Source organism: Rana temporaria, chromosome 5, assembly GCF_905171775.1.
Source record: "Rana temporaria chromosome 5, aRanTem1.1, whole genome shotgun sequence".
NCBI classification, from domain to species: domain Eukaryota; kingdom Metazoa; phylum Chordata; class Amphibia; order Anura; family Ranidae; genus Rana; species Rana temporaria.
The window spans coordinates 117,574,237-117,596,244 of NC_053493.1; the positions used below are offsets into that span (position 1 = coordinate 117,574,237).

The 22,008-nt window shown below is 46.4% G+C and overlaps 1 protein-coding gene and 1 long non-coding RNA gene across 2 annotated transcripts in view; one reads left to right on the forward strand and one right to left on the reverse strand.

Moving 5' to 3' along the window:
• METTL6 (methyltransferase like 6) overlaps positions 1–22,008 on the forward strand; it is a 36,897-nt gene that overhangs the window by 12,462 nt on the left and 2,427 nt on the right. Inside the window, exons 4-5 of the mRNA XM_040353056.1 lie at positions 1,872–2,042; positions 2,125–2,266. Of these exons, the coding sequence (XP_040208990.1) occupies positions 1,872–2,042; positions 2,125–2,266 (313 nt within the window). The remainder of the gene's footprint in view (positions 1–1,871; positions 2,043–2,124; positions 2,267–22,008) is intronic.
• LOC120940292 lies at positions 10,448–12,101 on the reverse strand. The gene is made up of 3 exons (XR_005749414.1): positions 12,014–12,101; positions 11,745–11,883; positions 10,448–10,753 (listed from the first exon to the last, which is right to left on the reverse strand). It is a non-coding gene; the product is annotated as an uncharacterized LOC120940292 (long non-coding RNA).

A 22,008-nucleotide genomic window follows, 5' to 3' on the forward strand; every position in this document is an offset into this window, starting at 1 on the left:
ATTGTTACACTTAGAGGTGCCTCTCTTCTCTTTTATACCCTGTAAAAAAAATGCTTTGATATACAAGTGCTTTGGATTACAAGCATGTTTCTGGAACGAATTATGCTCGCAAACCAAGGTTTTACTGTAGCTTACTATGAGTCTTGCAGTAAACTTTTCTCTTTTGGCAGCTTCACACAAAAGTTCCACTTTAAGCCCTTCTTAGCCCCCAAATGCCACCCCCACCCTTCTTTAGGAAATGCCACTTTTTTTTCAGAAGGGGAGCGGGTACCTGGTTTTGACAAGTACCTGCTTTCACTTCCACTTGGATCACCTAGGCGATCTGAGCAGAAGTTCACTCTTTGACACCCCCCCTGTGCAGTCCTCTGGGACACAATACAGGTCCCAGAAGACAGTGGGACAATTTTGGAATGTGCAGCTCACACAAGCACAGCGACACCCGACTGTGAAGCTGCAAGCTGTGCCCACAGTTGAGATGCTGTAGCTAGGGACAAAAGACTGATGGAACAAGTAGCTCGGGTGAGCACATTGCTGGATCCTGGGACTTTTATTAAACACAAATATGACTTAATCTCCTCTTAAAGTAACTGTGCATTTTATCCTTTTGAGTTTGGAACTCTAGGGTGAGAATAATGGGTAAATTAGACTTGCGATTCAATATAAGGAGCTTGTGGGACCACTTTTTTCTGGGTTTTAAACTGCAGAAACGTTATTGCTGGCATGACGCCTAATAGAGAGTAACTTTGGACGGAGCAGAACACCTCAGGGCTGAAGGCAGATGTACTGGGAGTGAAGATCGATATAGTTTAGAAGCTACATTCTTTTTTTTCTTGCTTGCTTTGCCCTTTTAGTTTATCTGCCGCAAGCATTTCCAGAAGGTATAAAGATCAGTGTTAGAACTAAGGTTGTCCCGATACCGATACTAGTATCGGTATCGATACCAAGCATTTGCCCGAGTACTTGTGCTCGGGCAAATGCTCCCAATGCTTCACCCGATACTTGTACTGTCGGCGGTGATCAGTGAGTGGGGAAGTTACAAGCACCGATCACCGTTGATTTTAAAGCAGCTGAAAGCCACCGTGTATGCCGCCGTGTGTATGCCGCTGTGTGTATCCCGTGTATGCCGCCGTGTGTATACAGCGTGTTTCTCTCCCCTTCGGTGCTCCTCCACCACCCCCTGGAAATGTCAGGATCGAGAGCGGGGTAGGAGGCGGTAAATCCGGCTCCTTACTGCTCCGAATGGACAGAGTCAGTGATCACTGACTGTCCATTCACATAACTGAAACATTGTAACCTGTGTTTACAAATGTTTCAGTTTATGAATGAAGAGAAGACGCTGTCTTCACTCCATTCATTTTCAGCGCAGCTGATGCTGCTGAGAAAGGGACAGGGGAACATGTGTGCCTAGTCCCTTTCCCTGTCTCAAAGGGAAGATGTCGGAGGTCTGTTAAGACCCCTGATATCTCACCAAAGCCCCCCCAACAGGGCTGAAAAAATAAATAAAAAAATAAAGAATAAAAAAAACAAAAGATTAAAAAAAAATGATTGTAGAAAATAAAAAAAATGAAAGAAAAAACACACTGACACGGTCCACCCCCCCCCCACCCCCCTTAAAAAAAAAAAAAGAAAGCATTATGAATAATATATATTTTTTTAAATGTAAAAAATTAAAAACAAATTGTTAAAGATAAAAAAAAAACATACTGACACATGTGCCGCTGTCACATGAGATTAAAAAAAAGTATCGGTACTTGTACTCGGTCTTAAAAAAGTGGTATCGGGACAACCCTAGTCAGAACCAAACTGTTCATTCAGGTTTTGCACGGTTAGATTTTTTTTTTATTAATTTGGTCTCTTTTTTGCTTTCTTAGCAAAACCCATCTTACAATACAAATACCTGCAAAGCCTTCCAGTGTGATCTGACCAAGGACAATCTAACGGAGAATGTACCGACGGAATGCGTGGATGTCGCCACCTTAATCTTTGTCCTTTCTGCTATCCATCCAGATAAAATGCATCTTGCTATTAGTAATATTTACAAGGTACATTGCATTTACAAAAATAAATAAAAATGTCATGCACACTTTGTATTAGCCCAAACTAAGGAACATCTTTTTCTTGCAGGTGCTGAAGCCAGGTGGGTGTGTTTTGTTCAGAGACTATGGGCTGCATGATCATGCCATGATACGCTTCAAACCAGGAAGTAAGCTTGGGGAAAACTTCTATGTAAGACAAGATGGGACACGGTCTTACTTTTTCAAAACAGGTGAATTGGCTTTTTAATGTTATCCTATGCGCTAAAATGCATCCATGGTAAAAGTTTCTATACAGTAAGGACTAATGCATGGAACTTTGTTCCTAGGAGAGCTGTATGCTTCAACTCTCATAATCCAGACGGATAAATTAGGGATAGGTTCTCCAAAGCGGTGCTTTGCAGCCATTACTGCATACCCCACTGGTGATCTGCAGGCTGTCTTTATCAGTCACCATTCACCCAGATGCAGATCTGAATGATTTAGTGTCCCCGATATGGAGATAAAGTAGAGAAGCACTATATATTGAGCTATATGAGTAAAATGCTGGGGTGTGTTTATCAGTGAAGAGGTGCTTGTAAAGCTGAATGAACTGAACTTCAAGTAAGCTTACTGATTAGATTCAGAAAAAATATAAGCAAGTTCCCACTTCTGTACATAAGGCATTTAAAAGGTTAAATGTGTAACAGAGAATATAAGAACACTGCTTTGCTATGAGCTGAATTTTGTGCAGTGCCATTAGCACAAGTTATATTCTCAACCAGCTTAAAGTGGAACTTCAGTCAGAAAATCTAAGTCTTGATAGATGACTTCAGGCTGGCCCATTTTACAGGTATACCGTGTTTCCCTGAAAATAAGACCTACACCAAAAATAAGACCTAGCGTTATTTTCAAGGAGGGCTGCAATATAAGCCCTACCCTGAAAATAAGCCCTAGTTTAAGATCCTATAATCCACTCTTTTAAAGTAGTATATAATGTACAATGTGTGTGTTTCTGTAATTATAATTGTGGGGAAAGAGAGCGCTGGTGGGTCACAGAAGCACAGAGCGGCGCTATAATGAAGGTTTTTGGCACAATTATATTACAGAAACACACACATTGTACATTATATAATACTGTAATAGAGTGGGTTATAGGATTTTACAAGCATTTCAACTCCGTTCCCACTGGGGATTCCTGTCGGGCAGGGAGAGAGAAAACATCACATTATATGGTAAGACCTACCCTGAAAATAAGCCCCACTGTGTCTTTTGTTGCCAAAATGATTATAAGACCCGGGCTTATTTTCAGGGAAACACGGTAGCTATGTAGAACATTAAAAATAATTGTCTATACTGTTTAAAATGCAATAATACACTGTCTCGCCCTGCTCTGCACATGCTCAATGGCTCTCCACTTGAGCATTATTAGGCACTGCCAAGTTTTTAGAGGCCAATCTGCTGCCAGCCTTAAAGAGGTTGTAAACTCTCATGTTTTTTCACCTTAATGCATCCTATGCATTAAGGGGAAAAAACTTCTTACACTGACCGGCCTCCTAGCGTTTTACTCACCTGAGCCCGTTCTTTCCTTCGGCGGAGACGCACTCTTCCTCTCTGCCGATTTGTTTCCGCCCTTTATTGGATAGATTGATAGCAGCGCGGCCATTGGCTCCCGCTGCTGTCAATCAAATCCAATGACGCGGGGCCGAGTCCTGCATTCTGTGTGAATATTAGGGCTGCGCATCTTCACTCGTCTCACGATTCGATGCGATTACGATTATCAAGTCCACGATTCGATTCGATTCGGCGATGCATCACGATGCATCAAGATTATTACCCAAGTCCCCTTGTTTTTCAATTTTACATCAAAAAATTAATTCAATCAGTCAGAAATTGCACAAAAATATTTATTTGTATCTGCTATTTAAACAAATCATACCAAGTTCCCTGCATATCATATAGCAAAGTCTGAATGAACAAAACAGTGCAGCAGACAACAGTATTTATTTAAAACAGTACTGTCAGTGTCTCTGAAACATTAAACTGTTGTGCTGGCCTGGCTGGTGCAGTTAGTTTATAAGTTTTGCAATAGTTTTACCATATAATATATATTATATATTATATAATATTAAACAGTACCTACAAAAAAAGGAGCACTTCAGTTCCTGACTGTAAAACATCACAGTGAGTCAGTGAACCTATAACACAGTCAGTGACTGTGTTATAGGTTCACTCACTGTGATGTTTGCCAGTCAGGAACTGTCTGTCACACAGTATGTTCAAGTTGTCTGTGTTGCAGAACTTCCTGGTTCACCGTGATTGTTTTGGCACCAGCACCAGCACCAGCACCAGCACCAGCACCACCAGCACCAGCACCAGCACCACCACCAGCACCAGATGGGTAGTACGTCTAGATCAGTGCTATAAGCTCTCAGAGTTGTCACTTTACAGAAAACGTTACCTGCACTGAGCACTCAGCGAGCACTCTACCACGATACATCAACTGAAGCCAAGCCATGCCACCATTAGAGGAAGCTGGAAAATCCTTGACAGAATAAATTTTCAACTGAATCTGAAAACCTTGGACAAATCTTTATGGGATCACAAACACACACCACAGAATACCAGAAAAAAAATAAACACACATCCTCCTCACTGAATCATAATGGTAAAGGGCAGGCCACAGGACGGGCAATGTGGCACAGCCACCATAGTCAGACATGATGTCAGAAGGTCGGTGTGTGTTTTTTTGGTTTGTGTGAATGTGTATTTGTGTGATCCAATAAAGATTTACTCCAGGTTTTAAGTTTCAATTTATTCTTTCAATGATTTGCCTTCCTCTGGTGGCTTGGCGGGCGTCAGTTGTCTTTAATCAAATAAATACACTTTTAGAATATTTGGCTGAGGTTTTAAGTTGAGCCCCCCTAAAAATTGACATTCAAAAGATAGACAGTACATCAAGTTAGAAAATTCAATGGAATGGACACATTTTTGAAGATTGTGTCCGACACAATCTTAAAAAATAATACCATTCTCCCCAGTGCTAGAAATTGAAAAGCTTGTCGTCACACAGTGACTTAACAGAAAATTTTACCTGCACTCTACCACGCATAGTCGCATACACCAACTGAAGCCAAGCCACGCCACCATTAGAGGAAGCTGGAAAATCCTTGACCGAAAAAATTGGCAACTGAATATGAAAACCTTGGACAAATCTTTATGGGATCACAAACAGTCACCACAGAATACCAAAAATAAAAAGAAAACACACACATGACACTGAATAATGATTGGTAAAGGGCAGGCCACAGCAGGTCAGACAGACAAGCGGGCAATGTGGCACAGCCACAGACAACATGAGGTCAGGTAGGTGTGTTTTTTTTTTGGTTCGTGTGATCCAATAAAGATTTACTCCAGGTTTTAAGTTTCAATTTATTCTTTCAAGGATTTGCCTTCCTCTGGTGGCTTGGCGGGCGTCAGTTGTCTGGAATTAAATACAGAATTCTTTTGGTTGAAGGTTAAACCCCTAAACAGAGTCAGAAATTCACAGAGCATGACAGACACATTGGGAAAACACCAAAAAACACGTCGGTGTAAAAATACAAAATGGATCGGACTGACAGTTGCATAATAGAAAACCATTCTCCATCTCCTCTCCACTCCAGTGCTGCTAAAAGCTAGAATAATATCATATATTCTGATTAATCATCACAGTGAACTTAGAATATATGATATTATACAATTACAAATATACATATTATAACAAAATGTTACATTCATTGATCGTTTGCAATTGCCACGACCTGTCGACCACTGCCAGTCACCTGCAGGCGGTCACTGCCAGTCTGACTGCCAGTGCCACGACGGCACCCCACCAGTCAGTCAGTCACAGTGACTGAGTGCGTTCCGTTGAGGACGAGAGTGGCATAACTGGCGTTAACCGTTAAGTAACTGGTCTTGTTGACAATGACAGGGATGGAGTTGGAGTAACTCGTCGTGAGGGAGGGGTGGGGAGGAAAAAGGGAAAGGGGAGGAAAAAGGGAAAGGGGGGGAGGAAAAAGGGAAAGGGGGGGAGGGAAAGGGGAAAGGGGGGGAGGGAAAGGGGAAAGGGGGGGAGGGAAAGGGGAAGGGGGGGGGCGGGGAAGGGGGGGAGGAAAGAGGGAAAGGGGGAGGGGGAAGGGAAAGGGGGGGAGAAAGAGACACAGAGACAGACACTCACAGACACAGAGACAGACACTCACAGACACAGAGACAGACACTCACAGACACAGAGACAGACACTCACAGACACAGAGACAGACACTCACAGAGACAGACACTCACACAGAGACAGACACAGAGACAGACACAGAGACAGACACAGAGACAGACACAGAGACAGACACAGAGACAGAGACAGACACAGAGACAGACACAGAGACAGACACAGAGACAGAGACAGACACTCACAGAGACAGACACTCACAGAGACAGACACTCACAGAGACAGACACTCACAGAGACAGACACTCACAGAGACAGACACTCACAGAGACAGACACTCACAGAGACAGACACTCACAGAGACAGACACTCACAGAGACAGACACTCACAGAGACAGACACTCACAGAGACAGACACTCACAGAGACAGACACTCACAGAGACAGACACTCACAGAGACAGACACTCACAGAGACAGACACTCACAGAGACAGACACTCACAGAGACAGACACTCACAGAGACAGACACTCACAGAGACAGACACTCACAGAGACAGACACTCACAGAGACAGACACTCACAGAGACAGACACTCACAGAGACAGACACTCACAGAGACAGACACTCACAGAGACAGACACTCACAGAGACAGACACTCACAGAGACAGACACTCACAGAGACAGACACTCACAGAGACAGACACTCACAGAGACAGACACTCACAGAGACAGACACTCACAGAGACAGACACTCACAGAGACAGACACTCACAGAGACAGACACTCAGAGACAGACACAGAGACAGACACAGAGACAGACACAGAGACAGACACAGAGACAGACACAGAGACAGACACAGAGACAGACACAGAGACAGACACAGAGACAGACACAGAGACAGACACAGAGACAGACACAGAGACAGACACAGAGACAGACACAGAGACAGACACAGAGACAGACACAGAGACAGACACAGAGACAGACACAGAGACAGACACAGAGACAGACACAGAGACAGACACAGAGACAGACACAGAGACAGACACAGAGACAGACACAGAGACAGACACAGAGACAGACACAGAGACAGACACAGAGACAGACACAGAGACAGACACAGAGACAGACACAGAGACAGACACAGAGACAGACACAGAGACAGACACAGAGACAGACACAGAGACAGACACAGAGACAGACAGAGACAGACACAGACACAGACAGACACAGACAGAGACAGACAGAGACAGACAGAGACAGACACAGACAGAGACAGACACAGACAGAGACAGACACAGACAGAGACAGACAGAGACAGACAGAGACAGACAGAGACACAGACAGAGACACAGACAGAGACACAGACACAGACATACACACAGACATACACACAGACACAGACAGAGACACAGACATACACACAGACAGAGACACAGACATACACACAGACAGAGACACAGACACAGAGACAGAGACACAGACATACACACAGACACAGAGACAGACACAGAGAGCGGTAAACGTAAAAAGAGAGAGAGAGACTGAGAGGGAGACAGAACGAGAGATAGGGAGACGGAAAGAGAGATAGAGAAAGACAGAAAAAAGGAGAGAAAGAAAGAAAAGAAAGAGAAAGGAGAGAAAGAATGAGGTAAAATTGAGGAAAGGACTAGTAGGACTAGGAGCCGGAGGAGAGGAAAAGTTCTCCTCCTTTCCTCCTTTAGTCTCTCCCCTTTCCTTCTCTCTCTCTCTCCCCTTCTTTCCTTCTCTTGGAGAAGGAAAGAGGGAGAGGGAGGAAGGAAAGAATGAGGGAGAGGGAGGAAGGAAAGAATGAGGAGAGAGGGAGGAAGGAAAGAAAGAAAGAATGAGGAGAGAGGGAGGAAGGAAAGAAAGAAAGAAAGAAAGAAAGAATGAGGAGAGAGGGAGGAAGGAAAGAATGATGAGAGAGGGAGGAAAGAAGGAGGAGAGAGGGAAAAAAAGGAAAGGAGGAGAGAGAGGGAAAAAGGGGAGGGAGAGGGAAAGGGAAAAGGGGAGGGAAAGGGGAAAGGGAAAAGGGGAGGGAAAGGGAAAAGGGGAGGGAAAGGGGAGGGAAAGGGAAGGGAAAGGGAAGGGAAAGGGAAGGGAAAAGGGAAGGGGAAGGGGGAAAAGGGGAGGGGAAGGGAAAAGGGGAAGGGAAAAGGGGAGGGGAAGGGAAAAGGGGAGGGGAAGGGAAAAGGGGAGTCTGGCAGGGGAGACAGAGAAATAAAAAATTTCAGTGGCAGAGACAATGCTATAAACAAAATCTATAAAATTAAAAACACTGCTCAGCATTTGGGAACATGTAGATTTTTCTGTAAGAACACCAATTGATCTACATGGTCTGGTTTGAGGGCGCTTCTTTTTGCAGTTACCACATCTCCTGCAGTGGAGAAAACCCGCTCTGCAGACACGCTTGTACCTGGGATACACAAGTATTGCTTTGACAGCCGAGAAAGGAGGGGAAATATGACCTCATGCTCACGCCACCAGTTCAAAGGGTCCTCAGTGAGAGGCAGAGGTGGGGCTTTACAATAGTTTTCCATTTCCTCTTCAGCCTTGGCATAGGGGGTCTTTTTGGGTTCTATTGTACCTTCAGTGTCAGTGAAAGACTGTCCCAGCAAACTCACGAGCAGCGATCTGGCCTTTTTGGGAGGAGATGGTGGAGATGGAGAATGGTTGTCTTCGATGGGTGAACTGTCCTCTTCTTCCAGAGTTCCTTTTCTTCTAGGCACTTGATGATCCTCTTGTGTCCTCTCACTCTCATCTGATGTAATCTGTGTTTGAACAAAAAAGAAACGGAAAAAAAACAATAAGTAAAAACACAAATGTCAATGCCTTTGATTCTGATGGGGTGATGAAAAAGCACAGGAAACGGACAGTACAGTTCCCGCACCGCATCAGATTCAGAAGCGTGGTAGTGCTACTGTCGTTTCAAGAAGAAACATGATGGAATTCTTCAAATTAATTTAATTACCTCCAAGGATGCAGCTTCCTCAGTGACTCCTTTAAATATCTCCAATCTTTCTTCATCTGTGAGGATGAAAGGCAGTCCCTTAAAGCGAGGATCCAGTGCAGAGGCTGTATGAAGGATCTTCTTCTCGGCCTCACTGCTGTACCTCTTCTGGAGATCTGTTCTAATAGAATTCTTGATCTCATGGATCATGGGTGTGTCTCCCATCGTGTCTGTCATGCTCTGGAGAAGTTGTGCATTTATAGGGGCAATGAGAGAAACTGTTGGATTGCGCTCTTCTGACATCAGCATGGTTGCATCCTTCATTGGCTTTAATGCACTCACGGCGTCCTCTGCATTTGACACATCTGTTTCGTTTAGAGTGCAGAGATCGGACTCTCCTCTTCTGACTTCTGGAGACAGCAAGGTGGCACAGACTGCATGTTGTTGTTCCAAGAACCTCTCGACCATGTCGTATGCACTGTTCCATCTTGTTACCACATCAGTTATCAGCTTATGATTCTTCAAGCCAAGACATTTCTGTTTCTCTTTTAGACAGTGGCTTGCTCTAGTGCTGCGGTGAAAGAATGTGGATATCCGACGTACTCTGCCAAGAAGCCTAGAGAGAGTGGCCACTTTCAACGCTCGCTGGGATGCAAGATTCAGTGTATGGGCGAAGCATTTCACATGGGGGAATTTTCCAACTTGAGCTGCAACTATCATGTTTGACGCGTTGTCGGTCACAAGCACTACAGATTTATCGGACAGCTGCCATTCTTCCACAACATGAGAAAGTAGCTCTGCCAGATGAGCACCCGTGTGAGACTCATAAATGGCTCTCGTTTGCAGTACATGCGACAAAATCTGCCAGTCCTTACTAACGTAATGTGCTGTTATTGTAACATAAGACTCTGTCGTGACTGAAGTCCAGGAATCACACGTTATTGCGACTCGACTTGCTTGGCTCATTGATGCAATTATCTTAGCTTTGGTTTCGTGGTAGAGTGCAGGTATGACGTTTTCTGTAAAGTGACTTCGTGACGGGATCTTGTAACGCGGCTCTATCGTCTTCAAAAGGTAGCGAAACCCACTGTTTTCCACAACAGAGTAAGGGCGCAGGTCCTTCGCTATGAAAGCTGCCACAGCTTTTGTTATTCTCTTTACCTTTTCAGAGTTGGGCGGCAAAGTTGACTGTAACATTGCATCAATTCTTGGCTGATCTGGGTTCATTTCCTTGGTGGTGGTGGTAGGTTTCAGCATTTCTGGGTGAAAACGGCTGACGTGGTTTCTCAGATTAGTAGTATTCCCTAGATATTTAATTTTTGTGTGACAGATTTTACACACAGCGTATGACTTGTCCAATTCGTGCTTCCCACTTTTTTCATAAAAGCCAAAATGTTCCCAGATGTTTGCTTTTAAAAAGCTAGGTGCATTTTTTATCTCTCGTTCCTTTTGTTCTACTTCTGCCATTTTTATTTACTAGCAAATGCAATGCATGCCAGGCATCTATGTGAATTTGTGAGTAGGGATGACACAAGTCTTGACGTGACGATGATGTTGTCAAACTCTGTCAGTTTAAAAAAAATAAAAATAATTTGAGTGACTAAGCCTAAAGCCTGCCACGAGATCAACAGAAAAAGTAACACGTTTCTTTCTAGTATGTATGTAATTGTATGATATGTAAAATCCTCATTTATTATTCTACCCCCCCCCCCACACACGCAGTTAGTCGCAGTCGCTGTCAACTTGTCAGGTGTCAACTATCATTATTCATCATGTGTAAAAGAAAAAATGCGCCCTGGCCCCTCATCTCGTCTGCCGCCGGTGGTTGGTCAACTCAACTGGTGGTGGTCATGGTCATTGGTCAATGCATTGGCATTGCAATGGTCACAGTCTCAGAGAGTCAGCGACAGCCGGTCACGTTATATCGCACTCTCTCTCCTTCTCCAATCTGGTACACTGGCATTATTTGAGATCACAAACTGGCTGCTATAACACAACAACAACATGTCCCGCCAACATCCCCCCCCCCCAATGACATAATGCCAGTGCCACCCATTTCATTAATTCTGGTTTTATGCATCATTTGAATGTCTTGTCTTGGTGATTGATTCACAATTCACAAGTTCATACTTACCTTGTTTGTATTGTAATATGATGCTTTTTGGTTTTGCTCATCATTACTGCCCCACACACAATGCACTTGCCTTGCAGTGCAGCTGCAGCATGTGTGGGGCTGGGGCAGTGATGAGCAAAACCATAAATGCTCTCAAAAAGTATCAATAAAGTTGTGATCAAACAATCATCATTCATCACTAAGACAAGACAGTCACACTGGACAAGTGGACAAATGGTCAGGACAGAACATTCAATGGATTAGAGATAGAGATATATAGACCTAGACCAGCACCAGCACTGCAGACCTACAGTCATAAACGTAACCATAATTAATTAAATGGCAATGGTATGGTCTGGTGATTGTCACTTAAACTCATTAAACCTTTCATGACATAGTTATTTAATATAATGTGAAAGATGATGTTTATTAGTTTTCCTACCTGATTAATGATGATACGATGATAACGACGACGGTGGTGCTGGTGGTGGTGGTGGTGGTGGTGGTGGTGGTGGTGGTGGCACTGCTGGCTGCTGGTGGTGGAGCGATTCTCCTCCTGCCTGTGGTGGACTGGACTGAGCCTGAGGAGTGAGGAAAAACGGACAGGTGAGGTGACACAAGTGACAATTTTTTTTTTTAGGTACGGTAACAGGCAGTGAGCAGCTGCAGTCTCTGTGAGTGGTGTATCTGTGTGATGGTCACCACACCTACCTGTCACAACAAGGTGGCAGAGTCTGGCTGGCACGTGGCACCTGCGGGTCTCCTCTCCTGCTGCCTGTGATGATGAAGGGACTCGGAGCAGGGGCGGACTGACCATTCGGTGAGTCGGGCAGTTCCCGAGGGCCCGTGGGGAGGGGGGCCCGGCCGGCTCAGTCTGTCCCTGAAGGTGCCCGCAGCAGCGCTGATTATTGTGCACAATAAAAAAAAAAAACTGTACCCCCGAGGAAGCAGTGCCATGGAACCATTGGCTGTGGCTGTGTGAGCAGCTCAGAGGTGTTTGCTGGCTGGGATGGATGCCTCATCAGAGCCCTGAGCCGTGCGGGGATATTCAGAGACAGGCGCTCCAGCCACCTCTCCCCCCTGCTCTCTCCTGGGGAATCCAGCTGAGGGGGCGGGGCCATAAGTCTGCCGTGGGTTACAGTCTGTGAAGGAGCCTCGAGGCAGAGAGCACTGCACACAGAGGAGAGCTGACTGAGTCAGCATGGAATTTCCAAACGGCATCCATCCACACTGATCTGCCTTGTGAAGCAGCAGGAGGTCAGTGTGATAATGAAATCACTGCAGTTACTGTGTCTGTGTGTTGTTCTAAGCCGTGCTGAGTGTTACTTCCTGGTTCCTTCCTTCTTGCCCTGTGCTGTGTGCCTATTTACCAGATCAGGTGCTATTCACTAATGCACACTGATATCTGGTACACTGAATGCCACTCAATGCACTCAGTGTATAGATATCAGTGTTATATATAGGGAATAGCACTTAGCCCTGGTTTATATTGGAGCAATTTGCCATGCGATTTGACATGTCAAATCGCATGGTAATGGCACTACCTGAATCAGTGCGGTGCCCCATTTGTGGCCCTGCACCGATTCCCAAAAGTAGTTTCTTTACAACTTTTAGTGACTTCTTGGTGCAATTTCCATCGACATCTGTGAAGCAACCCGCACAGATGTCTCTGAAATCGCCCGCCAAACTCGCACTGACATGCGGGTATGAAATCGTGCAAGTTTAGCTGAACTTGCATGATTTAATTCCTGCTGTCAGTGTAAACCTGGGCGTAAGTGAGTGTTATTCCCTATATATACACATTACATAAAATCATTGAAATGTATACACTAAGTGCTTTTCCCTAAGTCCCCCTTCACACTGGGATATTTTTCATGCGCTTTTCGGCTAAAAATAGCACCTGTAAAGCACCTGAAAAATGTCTCCCCTGCAGTGTAAATGTGAAAGCCAGATACTTTCACACTGAGGCGATGCGCTGGCAGGACGTTAAAAAATGTCCTGCAAGCAGCATCTCTGCCCATTGAAATGCAGCGGCACTTTGCGGGTTGTTTTATCCCTTTTTCAGACACTAGTGGGGGTTAAAAGCGCCCCACTAGCGGCCGAATACCTCCACAAAAATTACGGTAAAGCGCCGCTAAAAATAGCGGCGCTTTACCGCTGCCGCCACCCCAGTGTGAAAGCAGCCTAATACTGTCATCTGTACACTAAGAATGCACCTTACATTGGTGATCAGTGGGAAGAATGTCCCTTACATTGGTGATCAGTGGGAAGAATGCTCCTTACATTGGTGATCAGTGGGAAGAATGCTCCTTACATTGGTGATCAGTGAGAAGAATGCTCCTTACATTGGTGATCAGTGGGAAGAATGTTCCTTACATTGGTGATCAGTGGGAAGAATGTTCCTTACATTGGTGATCAGTGAGAAGAATGTTCCTTACATTGGTGATCAGTGAGAAGAATGTTCCTTACATTGGTGATCAGTGGGAAGAATGTTCCTTACATTGGTGATCAGTCAGAAGAATGTTCCTTACATTGGTGATCAGTGAGAAGAATGTTCCTTACATTGGTGGTCAGTGAGAAGAATGCTCCTTACATTGGTGATCAGTGGGAAGAATGCCCCTTACATTGGTGATCAGTGAGAAGAATGTTCCTTACATTGGTGATCAGTGGGAAGAATGCTCCTTACATTGGTGATCAGTCAGAAGAATGTTCCTTACATTGGTGATCAGTGAGAAGAATGTTCCTTACATTGGTGGTCAGTGAGAAGAATGCTCCTTACATTGGTGATCAGTGGGAAGAATGCCCCTTACATTGGTGATCAGTGAGAAGAATGTTCCTTACATTGGTGATCAGTGGGAAGAATGTCCCTTACATTGGTGATCAGTGAGAAGAATGTCCCTTACATTGGTGATCAGTGGGAAGAATGTTCCTTACATTGGTGATCAGTGAGAAGAATGTCCCTTACATTGGTGATCAGTGGGAAGAATGCTCCTTACATTGGTGGTCAGTGGGAAGAATGTCCCTTACATTGGTGATCAGTGAGAAGAATGTTCCTTACATTGGTGATCAGTGGGAAGAATGCCCCTTACATTGGTGATCAGTGAGAAGAATGTTCCTTACATTGGTGATCAGTGAGAAGAATGTTCCTTACATTGGTGATCAGTCAGAAGAATGCTCCTTACATTGGTGATCAGTGAGAAGAATGTTCCTTACATTGGTGATCAGTGGGAAGAATGTCCCTTACATTGGTGATCAGTGGGAAGAATGTCCCTTACATTGGTGATCAGTGGGAAGAATTTAATTCCTATAATAAACATTTATTTTGAACATTGTGTAGAGAAATTCTTTGAACGCTTGCAATGTGGGCAGTGCAATGTGTAGGTGGGACTTTGTGTGGATGTAGCTTGAACGTGGGCGGGGACACAGGGGGCCCCATGATCTTCTTTTGCCCGGGGGCCCCATGAGCTGTCAGTCCGCCCCTGACTCGGAGTGTGTGGCACTGGCAGCTGCGGCCTAGCTCCCTGTCCTGCGAGCCGGGTAACGGATGGGCTGGTCTCCCTCTCCTAAAAAAAAAGATAGCAATTGATTGATTGATTGCATCACGAAACTGGAAAGTGAAAAGGGGGGTAAAATTAAAAATTGTAAAATACCCAGTTCAAGATGTATGGGACAGAACAGTCAAAATGTTTTATTTCTCGAGTCGTCTTCCAGGACGGCACCTTGAGAGTAGACTGGCTCCACCTGACAGGAAACACAATCAAAAAGAGGTTTAAAAACCCCGCCCCTCCCCGTGCACCTCAGTTCATGATTGTGTTTCCCCCAGCGAAACGTTTTTTTGTTTTTCCAAAAAGACCTAAGGCCTGGGGCTGGTGGTCCCCCTCCTGGAAGGTGAGCCATGGGTCCTGGGAGGCCTTGAGCTCAGTGAGGCTATTGCCTGTCCGGAGGGTCTCCCTGCATTGAGGGGGGGGGGGAGCGGAAGGAAAAACCATGTTTGGAACCCCCCCCGGCTAGGTGTATCTGGGATAGTGGCTACCTCAGAACACCTAGGTGGCTGGAATCCCTCTCTCCCGAGCGTCCTCCTACCTGCTGGGCCGGGTAAGGACACTTCTCCGCGCTGTGGACTCGGCTGCTGTTCTCCCAGGCCCGTTTCTCGGTGGAGCCAGCATTTCCGACGCTGCGTCGATGGCGGCGCATGGTGATGACGCGCTTCCGGTTCCGGTCTTCGCCAAAATGGCGGCCGCCATCGGCGTTAGCTCACACGCTCGGAGCGCAGCAGGGGAGAGAGTGGCGCCCGATTCGATAGTGCCATGGAGCGTGAGGACCGCCCGGCACTAACCGCTGCTGCAGAGGAAGCCACCAAGGGTGAGTCTACCTCCAGAAACTTCATTGGGGCACTTGGACTGGGTCCTTATTCCCCACACACCCCCCTTCCCTTCCCCCTACTCCCTTTGTATTAAAGCCTTGTCTTTTACTTTCAGGGGAAGAGGTTACTGCCCAGGGGGAGGCTTCTAGTGTTTCTGCTAAACATACATCTAAAGCTAAAAGATGTGGGAATTGTAGCATTAAGCTAGCCACTGACTATTCCAAGCTTTTGTGTGCTAAGTGCATTCAAAAACTTACAGGGAAGGAAACTTCGCTAATAATGAAAGAATTCCTGACGGTTCAGTCAGAGATGCTTTCCACATTAAAAGAGTTTAAGGAAGCCTTAAAACCCAAAGGACCTGATCCCCTAGCAGCTGGACCCTCCTCACAGGAAAGCTTATCCACCTCGGCTCCAAAATTGTTGAGGGCTAGGGACGTTCTTCTGTCAGACTCTGAGGATTCAGAGGCTCAGGAAGAAGGTCTCATTGATAGCCAGACAGATGAGGAGGATGAAGATGCTAGATCAGGCAAATTCATTTTTTCAGCAGATGACATGGGTGGTTTACTGGCAGCTATCTATACCTCTGAGGGGATTCAGCAGCCGACCGAACTAGTGTCAGCACAGGATAAGATGTACCAGGGTTTAGCTAAACCCCAGCCAAAGGTTATCCCAGTTCACCAATCTCTTCAGGACTTGGTTCTAAAAGAGTGGGCAGAACCTGAAAAGAAGTTACTTAGGTACAAAACCTGGAAAAGGCGCTGTCCCTTTAAGGAGGAACTAGAAAACAAATTTTTCAAAGTCCCTAAACTAGACGCTTCCCTAGCTCAACTGTCTAGACAGTCTGACCTCTTCTTTGAGGATGCTGGGAATTTAAAAGATTCACTAGACAGACGGGCAGAGACCTCCCTTCGCAGGGCCTGGGAGGCTAATGCGGCAGCCCTTGGGCCCGCCCTGGCCTCATCCTGCATTGCCAGGAATACGGATACCTGGCTATCCAGGATGTTAGAACATATCCCACAGACTTCAAAGTTTAAGGATATCCGAGATTCCCTTAGAGTCATAGGTAGCGCTGTCGCCTATCTAGCAGACGCATCAATTGAGTCCGCTCGAGCCTCTGCTAAAACAGGCGCTCTTATTAACGCCTCAAGAAGGGCACTATGGCTCAAAACATGGGAAGGAGATTTGGCCTCCAAATCCCGTCTCTGTGCCCTACCCTTTGAGGGATCCTTCCTCTTTGGGACAGGTTTAGACCAGGCTCTAACTAGGGCCTCAGAAAAGGGTAAACGGTTCCCTCCCAAACCTAAACAAAATAGGAGGAGATTTTTTCGAGGCCCCCAGAATAAAAATCGACCTTCAGACCGAAGAGCGGCCTTTAATAGGAAGTGGATCACAGGGAAGGATAAACCAAAAGGGGGAATCCTTTTCCCTGATCCTAAACCCGCTGGAAAAGACTCCAAGTGACTCGAGAGTCGGGGGAAGGCTCTCCCGATTTCTTCCAGCTTGGGAAAGCATAACGCAGAGTCCTCATATTTTGCAGATAGTGAAGGAAGGCTACAGATTGGAATTCCGCCATCTTCCCCCACCAATTTTCCTCCTCACTCATTTACCCCAAAATCCCCTCAAAGCGGCAAGCCTTCTAGGGAATGTGTCAGACCTAGCACAACAGGGGGTCATAGTCACAGTTCCGGTAGACCAACAGGGTCAGGGGGTGTACTCTCACATCTTCGTAGTACCAAAACCCTCTGGAAAATTCCGTCTAATCATCAACTTAAAACCCCTGAATACTTATCTCCTCTACAAGAGGTTCCGCATGGAAAACATTTACAGTCTCAAGGGACTTCTTTTAGAAGGGGTATTTATGATAACCATAGACCTGAAGGACGCCTACCTCCATGTCCCCATTTACCAGGACCATCAAAGATTCCTGAGATTCGCCATTGTTTCCCCTCAGGGGATCCAACACTGGCAATTCACCGCTCTCCCCTTTGGGCTTGCCTCCAGCCCAAGAGTTTTCACAAAGGTGCTAGCAGAGGTGGTCGCCTTTTTACATCTGAAAGGCATCTCCCTTGTCCCCTACCTCGACGATCTGCTGCTGTTCAATCCCAGTCGGGCACTTCTTCTCACGGACCTGACCACCGTCCTGACTACACTGGAATCCTTAGGATGGATTATAAACAGAGAAAAATCTTCTCTCCTCCCAGAACAGAGAAAGATCTATCTGGGATTCTTAATAGATTCCTTAGAGAAAAAGCTTCTCCTACCAGTAGACAAGGTCCAGAGACTCATCTCAGTGGTCAGGTCTGTCAGGGGAACAGCAGATATTTCACTCAGGGAGATCATGAGGTTGTTGGGACTTATGACCTCATGCATCCCAGCAGTTCCGTGGGCTCAGCTCCACTACAGGCCACTACAGGCCTTCCTCCTCTCCTCCTGGGACGGGAAGGAAACATCCCTAGACTCCAGGGTCTCCATTCCAGAGTCGGTAAAGAACACTCTAAAGTGGTGGCTCATTCCTCGGAACTTGGAAAGAGGCCTTCAGTGGAACCAGTCAAATCCCCTCAGGATAACTACGGATGCCAGTTCCTGGGGATGGGGAGCCCACGTGGCGGGCCTACAGGCCCAGGGTTCCTGGGATCGACACCAAAGGGAGTCGTCTTCCAACTTCCGAGAATTATTAGCGGTCGGAAGAGCCTTGGAAGCGTTCGAGGAGAGAATCCTGAACCAGGAAATACAAATTCTCTCCGACAACGCGACCACGGTGGCGTTCCTGAACCATCAGGGAGGCACCAGGTCCCGTTCGCTCCTAAGGTTGTCCCTAGAAATTCTAGGCTGGGCAGAACAGAGGGTCCACTCCCTGTCAGCAGTCCACATCAGGGGAGTCCTAAACCTAGAAGCGGACTTTCTAAGCCGCCAACACATTCTCCAGGGAGAGTGGGAACTAAGTCAGGAGGTCTTCGATTGGGTATGTCATCATTTCGGCATCCCAGAAATAGACCTCTTTGCTCACAGGAGGAACAAGAAGATAGAAAGGTTCTTCTCCCTCTCCCGGGATCACGGATCGGAAGGGGTGGACGCGTTGGCCCAGGCCTGGACATTTTACCTAGCCTATGCCTTCCCTCCTCTGAATCTGATCCCGAGGGTATTGCAAAAACTGAGTCGTTCACAAGGGAAGCTGATCCTGATCGCTCCCTGGTGGCCCAAAAGATCTTGGTTTCCAATGTTAGAACAGTGGTCGGTCCTTCCTCCCCTCCCTCTCCCAGTCCGGGTGGACCTTCTGCGGCAGGGGCCGATCGTTCATCCAGAGCCAGGCTTTTTCAGTCTGACGGCCTGGTACTTGAGAGGTGGAACCTGCAGCGGAAGGGTTGCTCAGAGAAGGTAATAGATACCCTCTTAGCGAGTCGTAAGGAAGTTACCAGGAAGATCTATGCCAAGACCTGGGGGGTGTTTTCACGCTGGTGCACAGCAAGACAAGCCCCACTACCCGAAATATCGGTTATCTTGGAGTTCCTTCAGGAAGGGGTAGATCTAGGTCTAGCTACGAGAACCCTAAGAGTACAGGTTGCCGCCTTGTCCTACTTTTTAGACAAGAGGCTGGCTCTGGATCCTCTTATTAAGAGGTTCCTGACGGCCAGGGATAGGTTATCACCTATACAGATATCCAGAGTTCCCCCTTGGGACCTCTCCCTGGTGTTAGATCAGCTATCCAAACCTCTGTTTGAACCGATAGACAGCATTCCGGTTAGGCTGTTAGTATTTAAATTCTCCTTTCTTTTGGCCATCACCACGGCCAAAAGAATAGGAGACATGCAAGCGCTCTCAATCAAAGAGCCTTATTTTCGTTTATTTGAAGACAGGGTAGTCCTAAGTCAGGATCCCCTGTACCTACCTAAGGTGGCAACGAAGTTCCATAGGTCACAAGAAATTATACTTCCTTCTTTTTGCGCAAACCCACAGAATGAAAGAGAACAAACCTTTCATTGTTTGGATGTAAGACGCTGTTTATTAATTTATTTAGAAAGGGTGAGCGAGTTCAGACGCTCATCACACTTGCTAATCAACTTTTCAGGACAGAAAAAGGGTTGCCAAGCATCTAGAGCCTCCATATCTAGATGGATAAGACAGGCAATTTCAGTAGCATACAGTAAGGCTGGCAAAACAGTACCTAAAGTCAAGGCACATTCCACGAGATCTATAGCAACCTCCTGGGCAGAGAGAGCAGGAGTTTCAGTGGAACAAATCTGTAGATCAGCAACGTGGTCAAGCCAGAATACCTTTCTAAAACACTACCGAGTGGAACTCCTGTCACCCCAAGACTTGACGTTTGGCAGAAGAGTCCTGCAGGCAGTGGTCCCGCCCTAAGGTAGGCCTGAGGGTTACTTGCTTATCTCTCAAGGTGCCGTCCTGGAAGACGACTCGAGAAAATACCAGTTACTCACCGGTAGCTGTTTTTCTATGAGTCTTACAGGACGGCAGGCCTATTTCCCACCCTGAGGAATTTATATGGTTTGTATTTTTATATACTGGTTCCCGTGCTCTTATGGTGGTTACTTTATCACGAACTGAGGTGCACGGGGAGGGGCGGGGTTTTTAAACCTCTTTTTGATTGTGTTTCCTGTCAGGTGGAGCCAGTCTACTCTCAAGGTGCCGTCCTGTAAGACTCATAGAAAAACAGCTACCGGTGAGTAACTGGTATTTTTTTAAGTAACCAAACAGGCAGGCAGGCATGTTATATTGTTAAATAGTTGTGCTTTAAACCACATGACAATCCCAAGAACAGCAGTATTGAACAGTTGCAAACAGTGTTGTCTGGCATATCTTTGTAAATGATGTGATCAGTGATCACTCACTAAGACCTCTAACTTTACAGCATTGCAAAAAGCTGCCACTGACTGTAGTGTATTCAATACACATAGTGTATTTGACTTGCAGCTTTTTGCAATGCTGTAAACTAAGTTAGAGGTCTTAGTGAGTGATCACTGATCACATGCATCACAGTAATACAAAGATATGCCAGACAGTCAGACAGTGTGCAATTGTGCAGAAGCAGATCATCATCTCCCCCCCAAAAATAATAAAAATCCCCCAAAAAAATGCAGAAGGGTAACTTACTAACCAGTTTGTGCTCCCATGTGGCATGTGCTGCCTGCCACTGCTGCTCACTGTGTCTGAGTGTGCGGCACTGTGTCAGGCGGTGGCTGCGGCCTAGCTCGGGTCTCACTCGTCTCCTTCACTCCAGTCCTGCGGTCTCCTCCTCCTCTGTCCCCCTGCAAGACACTGTCAGCCTGTTTTTTTTCTTTTGTACACTCTGAGCGCTCTTGGGGGTACGAGGACGGGTCCGCTGTGCTCAGTGCTGCTCCTCTCCTTCGGTCTCCTCTCCAGTCCTCCTCACGAGTCGACTCACACGTGCGACACAGGGGGAGGGGGGTGTCACTGTCGTCACGTCAGCGGGAGGCGGGAAAGAAGGCGCCAAAAAACTTTTTTTTCCGACTCGGCTCTGCAAGGCGGACGCGACGCTGACGTCATCAACATGCATCGATTATTTAAAGCAACCGCATCGATGCAGAATCGCCGGGGGTCGAATCGCGATGCATCGCTGCATCGATTATATTCGACAGCCCTAGTGAATATACACAGATGCAGGACTCGGGAGCGCGCCCACACGGGTGTCCACCTTAGGAGCACCTTTGCCAATGTAGACACTTGATGCGGGAAGGAGCTACCAGCACCGCTAGAGGACCCCAGAAGTCGAGGATCAGGGCCACTCTGTGCAAAACAAACTGCACAGTTGAGGTAAGTATGACGTTTTTTATCTAAATAGCAAAAAAAAGAGGGTTTAAAGCGGAATTAAACCCTTTTATCCTTAAAGCGGGGGTTCACCCAAAAAAATAAATGTTAACATTAGATTCAGCCGAATTGTCAGAATGACAATCGGCTGTGTTTTTTTATTTTATCCCCGTACATACTGTATTTTCACCGCCGCTTCCGGGTATGTCTTCTGCGGGACTGGGCGTTCCTAATTGATTGACAGGCTTCCGACCGTCGCATACAGCGCGTCACGAGTTGCCGAAAGAAGCCGGACTGCGAGTCGGCTCTATACGGCGCCTGCGCACCGACGTTCGGCTTCTTTCGGCAACTCGTGATGCGCAGTATGCGACGGTCGGAAGCCTGTCAATCAATTAGGAATGCCCAGTCCCGCAGAAGACATACCCGGAAGCGGCGGTGAAAATACGGTATGTACGGGGATAAAAAAAAAAAAACAGCCGATTTTGTCATTCTGACAACTCGGCTGAATCTAATGTTTACATTGTTTGTTTTTTTTTTTTGGGGTGAACCCCCGCTTTAA